This window comes from Amia ocellicauda, chromosome 15, assembly GCF_036373705.1.
Source record: "Amia ocellicauda isolate fAmiCal2 chromosome 15, fAmiCal2.hap1, whole genome shotgun sequence".
Lineage (NCBI taxonomy): Eukaryota > Metazoa > Chordata > Actinopteri > Amiiformes > Amiidae > Amia > Amia ocellicauda.
Genome location: NC_089864.1, coordinates 6,138,814 through 6,157,592, shown reverse-complemented (window position 1 = coordinate 6,157,592; position 18,779 = coordinate 6,138,814). Strand labels below are relative to the sequence as shown.

At 38.5% G+C, this 18,779-nt stretch overlaps 2 protein-coding genes across 2 annotated transcripts; both read left to right on the top strand.

Annotated features, from left to right (window-relative positions):
* The first annotated feature begins 148 nt into the window (after nucleotides 1–148).
* LOC136711069 (uncharacterized) lies at nucleotides 149–1,426 on the top strand. The gene has a single exon (XM_066687042.1). The coding sequence runs from the start codon at nucleotides 149–151 to the stop codon at nucleotides 1,424–1,426; it is 1,278 nt and encodes a 425-aa protein (XP_066543139.1).
* Nucleotides 1,427–6,969: 5,543 nt separating this feature from the next.
* LOC136711068 (apomucin-like) lies at nucleotides 6,970–9,886 on the top strand. Its single transcript, XM_066687041.1, has 8 exons — nucleotides 6,970–7,029; nucleotides 7,565–7,674; nucleotides 7,843–7,874; nucleotides 7,965–8,127; nucleotides 8,800–8,837; nucleotides 9,445–9,552; nucleotides 9,652–9,691; nucleotides 9,774–9,886. The coding sequence occupies exons 1-8, from the start codon at nucleotides 6,980–6,982 to the stop codon at nucleotides 9,884–9,886; spliced, it is 654 nt and encodes a 217-aa protein (XP_066543138.1). The 5' UTR covers nucleotides 6,970–6,979.
* Nucleotides 9,887–18,779: the final 8,893 nt, after the last annotated feature.

The following is an 18,779-nucleotide window of genomic DNA, read 5'->3' as shown; positions in this document are numbered from 1 at the left end:
ATCCACAACAACTGTCACCCCAACAAGAACAACTGAACCATCCACAACAACTGTCACTCCATCAACAGCTGTCACCCCAAGAACAACAACAACTGGATCAACCACAACTACACTCACCCCAACATCAACAACAATTGGATCAACCACAATGACTGTCACCCCAACAACAGTAACAACAACAACTGGATCAACCACAACTATTGTCACCCCAACAACAATAACAACTGGATCAACCACAACGACTGTCACCTCAACAACAACAACTGGATCAACCACAACAACTGTCACCCCAACAACAACAACTGAACCATCCACAACAACTGTCACTCCAACAACAGCTGTCACCCCAAGAACAACAACAAGTGAATCATCCACAATAATTGTCACGCCAACAACAACAACAACTGGATCAACCACGACTGTCACCCCAAGTACAACAACAGCAACAACAACAACTGAATCATCCACAACAACTGTCACCCCAACAAGAACAACTGAACCATCCACAACAACTGTCACTCCATCAACAGCTGTCACTCCAAGAACAACAACAACTGGATCAACCACAACTACACTCACCCCAACATCAACAACAATTGGATCAACCACAATGACTGTCACCCCAACAACAATAACAACAACAACTGGATCAACCACAACTATTGTCACCCCAACAACAATAACAACTGGATCAACCACAACGACTGTCACCTCAACAACAACAACTGGATCAACCACAACAACTGTCACCCCAACAACAACAACTGAATCATCCACAACAACTGTCACCCCAACAACAACTCAATCAACCACAACAACTTTCAGCCCAACAACAGCTGTTACCCCAACAAGAACAACTGAACCATCCACAACAACTGTTACTCCAACAACAGCTGTCACCCCAGGAACAACAACAACTGGATCAACCACAACTACTGTCACCCCAACAACAATAACAACAACAACTGGATCAACCACAACTATTGTTACCCCAACAACAACAACAACTGAATCATCCACAACAACTGTCATGCCAACAACAACTGGATCAATCACGACTGTCACCCCAACAACAACAACAAGAAAAACAACAACAACTGAATCATCCACAACAACTGTCACCCCAACAACAAAAACAACTGGATCAACCACAATGACTGTCACCCCAACAAGAACTGAATCATCCACAACAACTGTCACCCCAACAACATCAGCAACTGGATCAACCACAACAATGGTCACCCCAACAACCGCCACAACAATTGAATCGACAACAACAACAACTGAATCATTAACAACAACAACAACTGAATCAGCCACTACTGTCACCCCAACAACAACAACATCTGGATCAACAACAACAGTTAAACCAACAACAAGAAGTACTGGTATTATATGTGCATTACAGATTGTTACAGATGATTGAAACTTGAAAGCTATGGGAAAATTTGGTGATGTATAGTAACTGTAAGTGTAACTGTAATGCAGATGTCAGATATGAGGGGTTTAAAGAAATGTTAGCGGCTAAATGTAAAACTGTGGCGGCCAACAAAGCCAGGAGGCCTGTTGGTAGCGCATTGCCGACAGAGTCAAATCGTAAGAACAGTGTTCTTGTCTTGTTCTCTATTTTGTCTTACAGATTCTTCTTTTATTTGTAATATGATTGAGATATAATGACAGGTAAAATAGTCTAACTAAATATGTGAAAACAATTCAGATAATTCAATTATAGCCTACACATGGGCTGCATCTCTGAAATTAACCTGTTACTCACTGTTAATGAATTAAGATCTACTCCTTAAAGCACCCAGGCTGTAGAGCTGCCTCTGTGAATTTAATGCTATTATGTTCAGAATAACTTCATTCTAAAAATAATTTCAGCTGCAGCCCGGATGAAATATAAAAATATTCTATCAGGTGGTGTGTATTAATACTTCTCATCAGTAGTACACAGTACAGATGTGGTGTGTAGCCTACACTTATAATAGCCTATTCATGTGTTCATGCAAACAGGAAAAAGGCAGAGATATTGAAAACTGATTAACGCATATTTCGGGAATCCACTCTTGGTCGTGGTTCACCACCTAATGTGTCTTTAATTTTCTTGAATATAAGTAGAAGTTTTAAGGACAAAATAATGTAGGCTAGCCTACATGTCAGATCAAATACGATATGATCAAATACCTGAACACTGATGCCGTGAAATGACTTCCTATTCACATAATCCCCCTCATGTTCTCCCAGGGGTGCTCTAATGGGGATATGCGCACAGTCAATCACACCAATCACCCTTGATATTCCTATGGAAAAAAAATTGTTCTGTGTATAGGCCCAGCCTATGCATATTAAAAATAGACCAAGTATTTTTATATTGCGAATTACCTGTGAACGCATATAAGGCCTCTTTGATCTTTAGAAGGCTTAAACGGACATGGACACAACACATGCATTCAGCAGTTTAGAGAGAGCAAGTGCCACCTTGCGAGCTGCACAGCAGACAGTATTCCTGCTCAGAGGTTCAGCATCACCGGTGGGATACATGAAGTGTCTGCTGGCAAAATACCGCACAGCAAGACACACTGTCTGTTCAACAGTGAGGGCATCACTCCGGCGAGTGGCATTGAGAAGTCTGGCCCTAGACACTGAATTCTCTCAGATGAGAATTGATGTCTTTCATAGAGAGCATCATCGGGGTGAGATAGAGGAGCTGCCCGGTCTCTACACATCCTCGCCCTGCGGAGTGAGCCCCTCACAACCCGGGCCCAATGTCGATTGGGTCCCGACAAGACTGTGAGTGGAGGCGCGGTGCTTGTATAGGGTGACACCGACTTAAGCATGAAGATAACCTGCTCAGAGCAGTGTAGAGATGTGCGTATATAGCCATGACTGCAGACCTCAGGTAAAACTTATGCACCTTTCGTAGTGCGGGTTAACCGGGAAGTTACACCTGACCTCACAAAGTTATTCCTGAAGTTACCTGGATAAGCCAGTTACCTCGCTTCATAGTACATCCCTCATGTCATAGGAAAATATGGTTTGTAGTGTGGCATGTGACAGGAATATTTCACTCTCATCTTATACTTACGTTATTTTTTAATTTTCAACAGGTCCAACAACTTTCACGATCATTACAGGTAATTATTTACAGTACAATGCTCACTGTTTATATTTATTGTAATTTAGTGACAAACAATATATTTGTATTGATGCATTTAACAAATATGGTATTGCCATCGAGCAATGCCTGGATATTACCATTAATTTATATGTTGAAGAACAATTCTGCAAAACTAAAAACAAATAGTTTCAATGTGCCTACAACTAAAATTAAAGATTTAAACAATACTTAGAACACAAGATCAATTTCCAATGTGTAATTTTGTTAGTGTTAATACTGAAAATATTTTCATTTTAAATCCACAGGTTCTACTGGAACTACTAGGACAAGTATGTGTTTAATTTGTAAATTTACACAAGTAGATGGAAAATATGGTACACACCATTTCTCCACACTTCTGACCTGGAATAGCATTATATGAGTGTTAATGGCTTACTGGCTCAGTAGGAATTCCCCACACATTGTACACAATGATTGCAGACAGGGGGCATTGATCTAAATCCTGGAAATCCCCCCCACCAAGAAGGGCTGTGGATTCTGGGTTCATTATCATCTTCTCATTACAAACTACAAACCTGTGCTCATTGATGGCTTGATTATTTATGTATTGATATGGACTGAGGTGTCTTTATTCTTTTCATTTAAAAATATAATCAAACACAAAAACTATACTGCTTTGTAAGGTTCAGTTGTTTAGATTTGATCTGGCCCATAGACTCGCCAAGTAACGATGATGATTCCTGTACACTACATGTATTTGTATTTGAAGTGTCTTCTTCAACTAGTATTTAATTGAGAGAAACAGTTTCCTCTATCACCAGAGGTAATAATACATTATAAATGATAAAGATCCAGATCCCAAAAAATGTAAATCTTAAAAAATGTATGTCTTTTGTTTTATTTAGCTACCGCTGGAAATCAAACACGTAAGATAATGTTAATATTTGTTTATGTAAGAATGTTAATTGAAATAGATAATATGTAAACACTTTTATTCAACTAAAAACATAGACATAAAACAGTGTTTAACACAATGGAGTACAGATCACAATCAACTGAATAAGAAAAATTATAAAACTACTAGAAAATAAAATAATAATAATACTATATATATATATATATATATATATTATTTTGTAAAATTGAATATGTAAAATTTAAGATTTGTATCATGTGTCTTGTTTTCAGCTAACAGTTTTCTCTAATGTGATCCCCTGCATTTTCTTTACACCATCTATAGAGTGTGAAGACAATAGAGGAAAACCTTGTGAACCAATGAAAAAACCTATATGTCCAAAAAACTTAGAACCAATAGCCTTAAACTCAAACTTCTGCACAACATGGGAATGTGACTGTAAGTATAAACATATCACATTCAATGTTTCAAGTTTAATTCAGATTATTATCATAGTTTATCTGGCACAACTAATCAATCTAAATGTATGTAGCTCCGTATACACTGGTGTAGAAATGCCCCCTGAACAGGCTTCAAACACCAGGAGAGGGTACACAACGTAAATCTGCAGCAGGAGATGGAAATACTCCATTAGGGGTTATAGCTTTGAACTAATTTGGAGAAGTAAGAGGGTATTAGTCAATACAGTACCTTGAAAGTAAGCAATAGAATTGTGTTTTTCCCCTGCCATGTCTTATTGCTTACTTATCGATGTGTGTTTTTTCTTTTTAGGTCAATGCAAATTGTATGGCGACCCCCACTATGAGACGTTTAATGGGAACAAGTATGCCTTCTATGAAAACTGCACGTACATTCTTGTGGAAGAAAAGGTCCCAACATACAACTTCACTGTCGCGGTGGACAATTTCCTCTGTACCAAAACAAAATCTTGTGCAAAAGGGATTATACTGAAATATGGCAGCAATATTGTGACTCTCAGCATAGAAAAAAACAACATTGTGGTAAGTTATTTAGAAATCATTGCTACTGTCTCTATGGAAATAAACAAAGTATACACAGTCTATATTCTGATTTGGTCCAAGTTCAAAGATTGAATTAAGATGCCTTTATGGAACAATTACTTGTCAAATGCACCCAATAAGCATTCAATTGTTCCCTCTTCACAGAGTATGGTCTCATGAATATAACACCTCATATAACACAAACATGTAAAAATGTAAGACCCATATCATCAGGGATTGCCAGATCTGAATCAAAGCGAGATTCTTTGATCCTCTCAGCACTTACATAAGAGTTACAGGCATCCACCAGCACCCTCTAACACATTTGCAAAAGGTAGTTTAAAACTTCATTGGGATCGAGGTTGCGATTGGGAGGACAAACCCCAGTCTTGCATTACGCTTGCTCCTAAGCACAACATTCAGATACCCCCGCATGTGCACACACAGCCATCAATCCTAGATAACAAGCTTCCCTGTGTCAGGTGCTACACTTCACATAATGCCACAACCACAATCCCCTCTTCCAAAAATTCTCCATTACTTCAAGTACTGCTATCTTCCACCTAATTCTATAAGGGGTTGTCCTGAAACACTATTAAATGAAATAAAATAATGTCTGGTCCTGAGGCAAAATAACTGTTTTAATAAACAGATAAACCATATGATTTTGTAACATTTTCAGGCATCGCAGAACCAGTCCAAATCAAAAGCTTTCACCCAAATTATGTTTCCGACGCCTTGTTTGAAAAAGGATTGTTACTTTCACTTTCAAGTGTTAGCGTAATTATTTGTTTTACCTTTTTGTTTTTCAGTCCACATTCAACCAGAATATTGTGAAACCTCCATATAGAGCGAATGGAATACAACTTATTTCAACCACACAAAAGGTTATAGTTTCCATTGAGGACATTCGATCGAGTGTGTCTCTAACAACTAATTATGGGATTGAAGTCAGGGTGGCAATGAAGTATTTTATGAACAATACTCAAGGACAGTGCGGTATGTTATGATAATTCTTCTCAAAGGCAAGTAGTTATTAAGGTACTACGGGGATATATCAAACACATATACGTCATTAATGTGAACATAACATGTCTATTGTATATTTAATCACATAATACAATGTGCAAATGAAATTAAGAAATTTAAGAAATTAAAATCATGATGAAACAGAAGATTAATGTCTTGAAAGTATAAAAATACCTGCAACACCAATAGTGGTCGAAAAACTCAATACAAATAAAGCTTGGACTGTAGGTATGAAATAATATCAGTCATTCTTTAGCTATTGTGGCCTTTGTAGTGAAATATTCTCCATTTTCAAGGTGTGTGCGGTGGAAGTGCCTGTGTCCGCACAAATGGGGCAACAGAGAGCGAGGATTGCTGTGATAAGACTGCCTATGACTGGCTGTACAATGATCCAAACAAGCCTTATTGCAAATCTGCCCCCCGTGATATCCCCTGCAATGTTACACATCCACCTCCACCTCCATGTAATCGTACTGGCATCTGCAACATAATATATGATACGTAAGTTCAGTTTGTTTCCTTGTTTGTTTTATTACAAGTATGAACTACCTGTGAACTGCCTCCTCCATTGCAAAATGAAACCACTGAGTTTTCTGATTATTTTAGGGTTTTCGAAGAATGTAGAAAGAAAGTCAATTTAACAACGTACTTCGAAAGCTGCAAATTCGACTACTGTGCATCTAATTCAAGTTATCAAACCTGCTCCTCACTTGAGCAAGCCGCACAGCGATGTAAAGAGGTGAACATCTGTGTAGAGTGGAAACATCTCACTGGTGGCGTCTGCGGTAAGGTTCTCTAAAATTGTTAATTAAGAGGAAGAGATCTTTAACTGCAATGCTTTGCCAACTTAGCTATAAATGCTATGTGTTCTGATGGAGTTTGTTTATGATTTCAGAACAAAATTGTCCAACAGGAATGGTTTACAAAGAATGTCATAAGAGAACAGATGACTACTGTAAAGGAGGGTAAGTACGGGGGATTTTACATGCAGTGTTTTGATGTGTGCGCATGTTTGGCCTGAAAAATGGGAGAATCAGGTCTGTGGCCAAAAACAAGGACAAAGAAGGACAGTGTAAATCCCAAATACTCAAGAAAAATACATTAAAATGACGAAAACACAGGAAAAACACGCCCATTTCCACAGTTTTAAGGTAAAGTAAGTTGCTGATGCAGGTTTCATGGTCAACAATGGCGTATTTCAGTTTTTGATTTCCTTTTATCATTATGCTCTATATTATGCTCTGTGTGCATGTGTGCATTGTTCAGTACTGTACATCGTGTGACACATTTTGGGTAAGAGGATTTAAATCAAGTAGTTTTATGACTATTACTAGTTGCTCTCCGTAGTCAAACTGTAACTTTCTGTTGTATGTGAGCACAGACTGCAGTCCCTACCACAGCTTCATAGAGGCTCATGACACAGAGGACACTTTCTAAATCAACTTCTGTTGTTTTTTAATTTGTTTCTCTAATATGTTAACTAATGCATTGATCTTTCAGGGATCGTATACCAGGGGATAAATTGAGAGGTCTTGAATCCGGATGTTTCTGCCCAGACAACCAGCTTCTTGTAGAAAAATATAAAGATATATGTGTTACCAATTGCCCCTGTAAGTGGATCACAAAACCAAAATGATCATGCAATGGTCAAATATATATGCATTTGCTCCTTTTCATGTGAATCAACATGTAATATAGAGAATCTATGCATTGTTATTTATATACTGTATATACATATCTTAAATCTTAGATCTTAACCCTTTTTCTCCAATTTTTAGACTGCAAAGGACCACGTGGAGAACCCAAACAGGTTAGATACATTTATATTTTCCATCTAAATAACATTTTAAGGGCTTTAGGATACTTTCAGCTTTTTAAAATCTGTGTTGTTGTCTTTTAGTTTGGTGAGACTTGGGAAAGCAAATGCCATATCTGTACCTGTAGCAACATTACACAGACAGAGGAGTGTACGCCCAAACAGCCCCAGCCAACACCCACCTGCAAGGAGAAAGAAATATTGGTGACGTATAACTCCACTGACTGCTGCGAGATCAAATTCTGTGGTGAGTAACAGTACGAAAGCTGACTCTAAATTCACATTCACTGTAGTACACTCTTTCTCTGTGTAATTATAGTGACAGTGTAACATTATATATAAAACATTTTTAAGCTTAGTATACTTTTTCCAAGTAATTTATCTATATAAAAAATAAAAAAGTATTGGAACTTAACTTATTTTGAAAGTGTGAGTCTGAGTTTCTTGACAGAGGCTGCTTGACTTTGCTGATAGGATGTTGATGTTAATAGTGATAGAATTGTTTAGTATAGACCTGCCTTTACTGATGACTCTTGTGCTTTTATTTGTATTTACTTTCCATCACACAGTTCTAGCAATTCCTAGTCTTGACCAAGGGGTGGTGCTGTCTTCAGCAGTCCTGGTCTTTCTCAGACTCTCAGCGAATGTGCTGTGTGGCTGCCAGTGGAAACTCTACTGTCTTTAAAGGCCACTTTACTGCCTCTCTCTACGCCACTGAGCTAAAGAACAGAATGAAGCCCTTGACTTTAAATCCTGTACCAAAATGTGCCTTCAATTACAGATTTACCAATCAGGTTCAGAATAATAGTAACATAAATTAGTGACAATACCTATAAGTCTCCATAAGAGCTGCAATTAATATGACTGTACAATGTGGTGCAGTAAAAATCATTCTTGTGACTAATTCACTCTTTTGTAGTCGAGAAGACCTGTGAATACAATGAAACGACATATAAGGTAAGTAAAGACAAACACAAACAATTAAACACACATTTTCTGAAAGCTGGGATACCTTGCTGTCATAGCATACATCTTCCACTGATGACGGGGCTTAACCCCTTAAGAATGAAACCAGAAGAAGGTTTTCACTCATTTTGTAGAAATAATGCAATAAAGCACTTTGAAGAACCAGCTGTTTTTGTAAATGATTCGTGTTCCTACCCTCATATATGTCTATATTGGATAAAACAAATGATAGACCACTGTAACGTTTATTACATTTCTAGTAAATTGGCATCATTTTAAATGTTGCCACTATGTTGGCTGACTATGAAGAAGTATTTAGAGATGTGTATTCAATCATATAAAAAAGGACTCACACAAAGTACTTGCTCAGGAGGAATTTGTATTTCCTGCAGGTATGTAGACAAACCGTCCAATAAGTGAGGAATCACACAAACCAGTCTGAATTGATCGATATGTGCTGTACTGTACCTTTCTTTATATCTTTATATCTTTATATCCACAGTTTTAAAGTTAAACATGTACAACTATAACAATGCATTTGAAATTACCTGAGCACAGACATGTGTAAGTAGTTCTGCTGTCAATTGCTTTGATGTAGGTTGGAGACACATGGAAAGACCCTTCCCAGCCCTGCCAATCCTACAGCTGCGCAAAATCTGGGATAACGGTGGAGAGGAAAGTGTGCCCAGAAGTAAACTGTGCTGAGGTATCTGACTTTTACAGTCTGTGTCATTTTTTATTTGAAACCAATTTGTTTTTTTTTTAATCTATTGATACATTTGTTTCTGTATCTATTCATTTAAAGGGACAGAAGATTTGGGATGAGGCCGGCTGCTGCTTCACTTGTAAGTGAGAAATGAAGGATGTCTGAGTAATCACTGTGAAGCTCCAGTGTGCATTAGTAATGGTCTGCTCTTCTTGTCCTAGGCAATGACATGTGTGAGCCGAAGAAGTCCACTGTAAAACTACAAGATGGAAATTGCACAGCAGATGTAGAGATGACTGCCTGTGAAGGCCAGTGCGAATCTACAGCTGTGTAAGTCAATCTTTTATCTTTAATCAACATCTGACTGCTCAAAGACAGTATAGGGGTATTAGTAACAGTAAATCTCAGCAAATAAAGAGAAAAAACTGAAATATAGTCATTGCATACGCATTCAGACCTGTCAACTCAAGATTTGGTCGAAGCACCTTTGACAGCAATTACACCCACAAGTCTCTACCAACTTTGCACACCGTCTTGGCAATTTCTGCCCATTCTTCTTGGCAGTTTTGCTCAAGCACTCTCAGGTTGCTTGGGGATCGCTTAAGGACAGCAGTTTTCAAGTCAGGGCAGGACTTTGACTGCACCACTCAAGGACATTCACTTTCTTATTCTTAAGAGTGTAGCTTTGGCCTTGTGCTTTGTATCATTGTCTTGCTGAAAGGAGAATTTCGGGCCCAGTTTTGAGTCTTCAGTCTTCCAGGCATCCCTCACCAGTTTCCTCCCTGCCCAGCTGCTTAGTTTGGAGAGACGGACTCATCTAGACTGATCTAGATCATCATCTGAATGTGTGGATTCAGTTCAAACATGAATTCCTATTTCAAAGTGTCATGACTGCAAGAACTGCAAGAGGGTCTGAATGAAGTTGCAAGGCACTGTATATGTGTATATACACTCACCTAAAGGATTATTAGGAACACCTGTTCAATTTCTCATTAATGCAATTATCTAACCAACCAATCACATGGCAGTTGCTTCAATGCATTTAGGGGTGTGGTCCTGGTCAAGACAATCTCCTGAACTCCAAACTGAATGTCTGAATGGGAAAGAAAGGTGATTTAAGCAATTTTGAGCGTGGCATGGTTGTTGGTGCCAGATGGGCCGGTCTGAGTATTTCACAATCTGCTCAGTTACTGGGATTTTCACGCACAACCATTTCTAGGGTTTACAAAGAATGGTGTGAAAAGGGAAAAACATCCAGTATGCGGCAGTCCTGTGGGCGAAAATGCCTTGTTGATGCTAGAGGTCAGAGGACAATGGGCCGACTGATTCAAGCTGATAGAAAAGCAACTTTGACTGAAATAACCACTCGTTACAACTGAGGTATGCAGCAAAGCATTTGTGAAGCCACAACACGTACAACCTTGAGGCGGATGGTCTACAACAGCAGAAGAGCCCACCGGGTACCACTCATCTCCACTACAAATAGGAAAAAGAGGCTACAATTTGCACAAGCTCACCAAAATTGGACAGTTGAAGACTGGAAAAATGTTGCCTTGTCTGATGAGTCTCGATTTCTGTTGAGACATTCAGATGGTAGAGTCAGAATTTGGCGTAAACAGAATGAGAACATGGATCCATCATGCCTTGTTACCACTGTGCAGGCTGGTGGTGGTGGTGTAATGGTGTGGGGGATGTTTTCTTGGCACACTTTAGGCCCCTTAGTGCCAATTGGGCATCGTTTAAATGCCACGGCCTACCTGAGCATTGTTTCTGACCATGTCCATCCCTTTATGACCACCATGTACCCATCCTCTGATGGCTACTTCCAGCAGGATAATGCACCATGTCACAAAGGTCTAGTCATTTCAAATTGGTTTCTTGAACATGACAATGAGTTCACTGTACTAAACTGGCCCCCACAGTCACCAGATCTCAACCCAATAGAGCATCTTTGGGATGTGGTGGAACGGGAGCTTCGTGCCCTGGATGTGCATCCCACAAATCTCCATCAACTGCAAGATGCTATCCTCTCAATATGGGCCAACATTTCTAAAGAATGCTTTCAGCACCTTGTTGAATCAATGCCACGTAGAATTAAGGCAGTTCTGAAGGCGAAAGGGGGTCAAACACAGTATTAGTATGGTGTTCCTAATAATCCTTTAGGTGAGTGTATTTGAGAGAAACATGCATAACGACACAGACCTTGATCATTAAATCCCTGCATCATGCAATAATCCATTATCGGCTCATAAAGTCAAGACATCAGTCAAGATGCAACATTCCTTTAAAGCCTTTTACAATCAAAACATAAATGCAGTTCAAAAATTAATCTGTCCATACTGTTCCTCCTGTCATATGTTTATCGAATGAGGCCGGTCATTATTCTGATAGAATACCCTGTTCTTCTTGCTGGAACGCATGTGAACATAACAGGATCGGCCATTTCCCATGATTCCCACCACACCAGGCTGAGCCCAGGGCTGGAGCCCAATAGGCAGCCCATCAGCTGAGACTGGGATGTATTAATTTCATGATTAATGTTAATTTGAAATATTTGTCCCAACAAAAAGCCTGAAGATAATGGACCATATAGACACTTCCCGAGTCGGGAGATTACTACTAAATTATTTTCATGTGAATTATTTTTTAAATCAAATTAAGAGTATTCACATGTATTTTAACATATATTTTTATTTTTATGTAAATGTTTTAAGGTTGCAGCATTCTGAACAAAGCTTCAGTCTTCAGAAGAAATGCAGATGCTGTCAAGTACAGAAGAGCGAATGGAAAACTGTTTTTTTTAAATGCAGCAATAATGTTTCCAAACAATATAAATACCAGTACACAACTAGCTGTACATGTTCAGTTTGTGCTGGGGACATATAGCAACATTCCTCTATCTGTCCATGTGATTTACATTACTGCATGCACATTGATTGCTAAGTGTTTCAGCTTCAAATTAAAACAAATCTGTTCATGTTTATGTAGCTGAGAATGGATAGTTAACATACTGGAAACAAATGTATTGAAAAAGATTAATCAGGGCTAATCTGAAACTGATCATGTTAAAGAAAAAGCCTCTTATATTTAATTCTGTCTTGTCTCTCCTGGGGATAATCCCTTTTTATAATTAATCAGTTTGAATCTCTTTCCCTAAGAAATAAATACATAAAATGTTCCTTGCAAGAATCAAATGGCCTATTATTTCAATACAATGTTTAACCAGCTTGTAAGTACTACTACAGCAGCTATATCAGGAAGCACGCAAAGGATTTTACATTATACAAGGTGATTTGTCAGTAATTACATGCATAGATACATTTGCTCTGCATAAAGTCTTGCATGTGTACTCTAACAACAAGGAATTGTACCTCAAGCGATGTGGTGTTTAGAAAAACAAGATAAATATTGAGTTGCATATTCTCCCACTTAGTTCAGAATTTGAGTCTCCCTCCTGCTTTTCAAATATAAGGTGACTTGTTATATATTAGTCTCTCATTCAGGCCTTGAATTTCTATAGATCAGTAGATATTAAGTCAAAAAAAGCCAAGCAAATGCCTATGCAGCCTGGCCTTTTTTGCCCTGCCCTGCACTGAAAAACTCTTGAAATGGCTCTGGAGTATTCTTCATTTTGTAAACACTTCTGCAAGAGTACACATGGTCTGAAACCTTATTGCACAACAGAAATTCACTGTATTATTAAGTTTTTAAGTTTTGTGTATCACTAGGTGACTGAAATGTGATTTAGGTACACTTTTCATTATATGGTTTGGGAAATTGGTTCTACAAGGATAATGAATATCATACCAACCTTAGACTTGGAATAACTAATTATGGTAATTATTGATTATTAATTTAGAATTCTCATGATTGAAATTGATAACTTGTGGCAAATATTTTTTCAACGACTTCAATTAATCACAGAAGACAAATTCTGACAAATGTATATCAGAGACCATGGGCATATCGTTTGAACTGGTATTACAGACAATATGTTTCTTTTTATTTTGCTACATCAAGCATCAATGCATTCCAGACCTCAATCCAGCACATCTGCAGGACACGGAGAACATTGGAGTCGTACATGAAATGTCAGACCCTAATCCCACCCACAGCATGTATAAATATGGGGCTCAAACACTATTTTCCCAGCATGCATCACTTCTGCTCCCTCCATCCTCCACAACCACTGCCTATGCAGTGATCTCCCTGGCTGTCCCCCACCACAGGGCAGATCTGGTGCCTTGTCCACAGGGCTCGGCCTTCGTTCCCTCAGCATAGCGAGTTCAATCCAGATCTAAAGAGAATATTACACTCCGCCCATCAAAGTGTTATTAGGGTTCGGCCAAAGTTCCTAATCCATCATTATAACTAATGAGATTCTTCAGCCTACATTGTCACAGACACGTAAGCGGCTACATAATGAGATCAATCATGAAGAGAAACTTGTTTTTGAAAATGTTACCGAGTGGGTCAATAATAGTGTTTGCTCTACCTCCTTGTTCTAAGAGGCAGTGTTTATATAGCACAGAGAAGGATGTGGATTTCCTTGACAATGCCTTTAGGTAAGTCAACTAATATATAGATTTTATAAATAGGTATGGCCTTTACCTTAGTTTACACTCATTTTAAGACACCCTCAAAAATTGATTGAATTTCATATTTAATTTCTCAACATGAAATTTCCTGATTTACCTATTTGTATTTGCTGTTGGGGCATGATGCTCTGTGATTAGGCAATGGCGTGGCTTGTTCAGCATCCTTAATGGTAATGTGTTCCAACTTCTGGTATCTATGAATAATATTTCCATTTATTCTATAGTGGTGTTGAAAGACCTCATTTTGCATTTCACTCTATTATATCACCTTTTCAATTCAAGTTGATTCCTTTTACTTGGTGTTAGGACAGACCGACCTCCATTTTAATTCCCAACTCTGTAGCATTTAGATGTTGAATGTATTTTGGACCTCATGGGTCATTTGGGAAATTGAAGTTCCCACTTCTATGCAATTTTGACGTCCACCAAGTACAGTGTTACTTGAAAGCAAGTTCAATTAGACAGAGACAAAGATAACACCAAGCACAATGTGTTGAAGGCGGATGTAGAAGTTGTTTGCAGAGTCAAGACCAAGACGGAGTCCGTATGGGCCCAGGTCCGAGTCGAGACTGATACCAAAATATTACTGGACAGTGAGTGCACAGTATCATTAATAAAACAGAACTTATTACTATTATTATTTTTATGAATATCATAGTTATAAAAGTATGGAATGCATACACCAATTGAACTGAGAGTAAGGGCTCCAATTTTCAAAAACGGTTGAGGATTTACAGTGAGGGAAATAAATATTTGATCCCCTGCTGATTTTGTACGTTTGCCCACTGACAAATAAATGATCAGTCTATAATTTTAATGGTAGGTGTATTTTAACAGTGAGAGACAGAATAACAACAACAAAATCCAGAAAAACGCATTTCAAAAAAGTTATACATTGATTTGCATGTTAATGAGGGAAATAAGTATTTGATCCCCTATCAATCATCAAGATTTCTGGCTCCCAGGTGTCTTTTATACAGGTAACGAGCTGAGATTAGGAGCACTCTCTCAGCTCGTTACCTGTATAAAAGACACCTGGGAGCCAGAAGCAATCAATCAATCAGATTCCAAACTCTCCACCATGGCCGAGACCAAAGAGCTGCCCAAGGATGTCAGGGACAAGATTGTAGACCTACACAAGGCTGGAATGGGCTACAAGACCATCGCCAAGCAGCTTGGTGAGAAGGTGACAACAGTTGGTGTGATTATTCGCAAATGGAAGAAACACAAAATAACTGTCAGTCTCCCTCGGTCTGGGGCTCCATGCAAGATCTCACCTCGTGGAGTTTCAATGATCATGAGAACGGTGAGGAATCAGCCCAGAACTACACGGGAGGATCTTGCTAATGATCTCAAGGCAGCTGGGACCATAGTCACCAAGAAAACAATTGGTAACACTACGCCGTGAAGGACTGAAATCCTGCAGTGCCCGCAAGGTCCCCCTGCTCAAGAAAGCACATGTACAGGCCCATCTGAAGTATGCCAATGAACATCTGAATGATTCAGAGGAGAACTGGGTGAAAGTGTTGTGGTCAGATGAGACCAAAATCGAGATCTTTGGCATCAACTCAACTCGCTGTGTTTGGAGGAGGAGGAATGACCCCAAGAACACCATCCCCACCGTCAAACATGGAGGTGGAAACATTATGGTTTGGGGGTGTTTTTCTGCTAAAGGTACAGGACAACTGCACCACATCAAAGGGACGATGGACGGGGCCATATACCGTCAAATCTTGGGTGAGAACCTCCTTCCCTCAGCCAGGGCATTGAAAATGGGTCGTGGATGGGTATTCCAGCAGGACAATGACCAAAAACACACAGCCAAGGCAACAAAGGAGTGGCTCAAGAAGAAGCACATTAAGGTCCTGGAGTGGCCTAGCCAGTCTCCAGACCTTAATCCCATTGAAAATCTGTGGAGGGAGCTGAAGGTTCGAGTTGCCAAACGTCAGCCTCGAAACCTTAATGACTTGGAGAGGATCTGCAAAGAGGAGTGGGACAAAATCCCTCCTGAGATGTGTGCAAACCTGGTGGCCAACTACAAGAAACGTCTGACCTCTGTGATTGCCAACAAGGGTTTTGCCACCAAGTACTAAGTCGAAGGGGTCAAATACTTATTTCCTTCATTAACATGCAAATCAATGTATAACTTTTTTGAAATGCGTTTTTTTCTGGATTTTGTTGTTGTTATTCTGTCTCTCACTGTTAAAATACACCTACCATTAAAATTAAATAAAGTAAATAATGTTCAGAGCAAATTATGAACACTGTTTTACTTGATTTTTGAAAAGGGGGTGGTACAAATCTGGCTTGCTGAGCAGTTAAAATAGGAATATGGTACCAAAAACTTAATCTTACTACCACACATGAACACATTATCTATATATTATGCATAAAAGTCTCCTGAACACATGATTTTTTCAGCAACAAGATTTTGCACCGTGAAAATATCCTAAGACCATTTTTTATTATTAGTTTATTTTGTCATGAGGAGGCTTTCTGTTACTTTAAACACTGCATTTGATTTAATTTATTTCATACTACAATAAGTTAATTCTTGGAGAGTTATGTGACCATAGGATCATACTGCACGGTCTCGTTTTGTATTGGCTGAGATTTCGAGTACTTGGACTACTGAAACTGAGACCTTAACAATCCTGTTGCGAGTGCCACAGCACTGAATATTATAAGAGTAACAGCAAAAGCCAGTGCCGAGTCTAAGCAAACACACTTAATATCTCAAATAAATCCTGTTATATACATATTTGTCAGTCAAAGAGAATCCTTTGTTTTGCAATTCTTCAAACGATCCAATTTAATCCTTATAAACTTATGCAAACAGGAGTAACAGCCACAATCAATTCAACATGTGCTTGTTGAAATTTCCCCATCTATTTCACAAGAGCAAAAACGGTGCTCATGTTTGGAATACATACTTTTCCACATCAGTTGAAAAGCAAATATGAGAACCTGTCATAACAAGATAAATAGATGAAAAAATCATTGTTAGTTTTTTAAAGGATTTGAAAGGATATCCTGAAAGAAGTTATTTGACATTCGTCACAGTTGACACAACTGCCATGAGTAATTAATTAACTATACATAAATAAAATTAGGACATGATTTTAGAAATTATGCAGTAAGTTGTCTACAAAATTACACATAGGGCTCAACCAAAAACTGATGCACCTGTGAATCACAAAGTTTAAACTTGTGTCCTATATCACATTTTCATTTCATTTCATAACACAATAGGTTATAGGTACAAGTGCATAATTTACGTTTCAGAGGCAGATTATTATTATTATTGTTAATAATAATAATAATAATGATTAATAAATATCAATGTTTTGACCTTTTAAACCTACAGATAATAGTGGAGAATTAGAGAGAAGCTTCAATTCAACATTGTAATTTCAAGGAACACATTTGGGTGAACACAATGTCTCTGCATTTGAACAACAGCATAAAATAAAAAAGTTCTCACTGAATATCAATGGATATACCCAATCAATATGTTTGTTGTTGGTGGTGGTGTTTTTTGCAGTTTGCATTGATCTTTTTCAAGGCCAGGGTGATTTGTTCAGATAATGAAAGATCTTAATGAGCCTTACCTTAATCTACTTCTGCCAAGTTGACAGCCCACCAGGTTGCTCAATTTTTTTAGTGCAACAATTGGGACAACACTGTGAAAGGAGCCCTTGAATGTTTGCTTCACGTTCTGGGTTTCATTCGTGGTACACCCTATGTATTACACTAAAATCATAGCTGTAATGATTCAATCTGACATGCAGGGTGGGATACTACCAGACCCAATCTACATAGCAGTGAATAGGTGTGTTTTGTCAACCCTGGTCCTGGAGTACCCCTGAAAAGAAAATCAATTTGATTTTAGTTAAGTGCAGGTTTTATCATTAAGAGCTTAACTGGAACTAAACCCAGAAGACACGGGAGAGCTGTACGTCCAGGGATGAGAATCACTGTACAGTATCTGAAATGACTTAGACACGCAACTGTGTTACCAAGGGTCTTAGCAATTCATATCACACTTGAGCCAAGTATAACTAAGTTGAAATGCCCAAATACACAGCAGCAATTTCGAACAGCAGTCCAGTCCACTGGTAATGTGTAATTTCAGTCATGTCCTGTATGTGTTTGAACAATGTATTCATAAAATAATGGAGCTATACCATATTATGGGCCTGTTAAGTGAATTAGTTTTTTTCTGTCAGTTATGAATATACCTGTGGGGACAAAAATGCAAATTGCTTTCTTCAACCACATCAAAAGTGATATTGATTGTAGCAATACATGTCAACAAAGCCCTGCACCACAGTGTGTTTGCAGTTACAGTTAGAAAGGTGAATTATTAAGTTATGGTGTCAATACTCAAATTATTCAAACTAGTTGACAAGGGTATATAAGGGACTATGGGACTAGAGTCCTGCACATCTGATGACTCGGCTGCTGTTTTCAGGTTTCAACATGAAATCACTGTCATGGTTATGTGCCGTGGCTGTGCTGCTCCTGCTCTCAGGTAATTCTTCTGATATCAATCTCCAGATATATTAGTTCAACATGACTTTAAAATATTCTATCAAGGGACAGAAAACAATCATAAATGATTATTCT

Coding starts and splice junctions, on each gene's coding strand:
- LOC136711069 (XM_066687042.1), top strand. CDS start 149: ATGACTGTCACCCCAACAACAGTAACAACAACAACTGGATCAACCACA.
- LOC136711068 (XM_066687041.1), top strand. CDS start 6,980: ATGGTTTACAAAGAATGTCATAAGAGAACAGATGACTACTGTAAAGGA. Junction 7,875..7,964: donor CACGTGGAGAACCCAAACAG/GTTAGATACATT, acceptor GTTGTCTTTTAG/TTTGGTGAGACTTGGGAAAG. Junction 9,553..9,651: donor CAGAAGTAAACTGTGCTGAG/GTATCTGACTTT, acceptor ATTCATTTAAAG/GGACAGAAGATTTGGGATGA.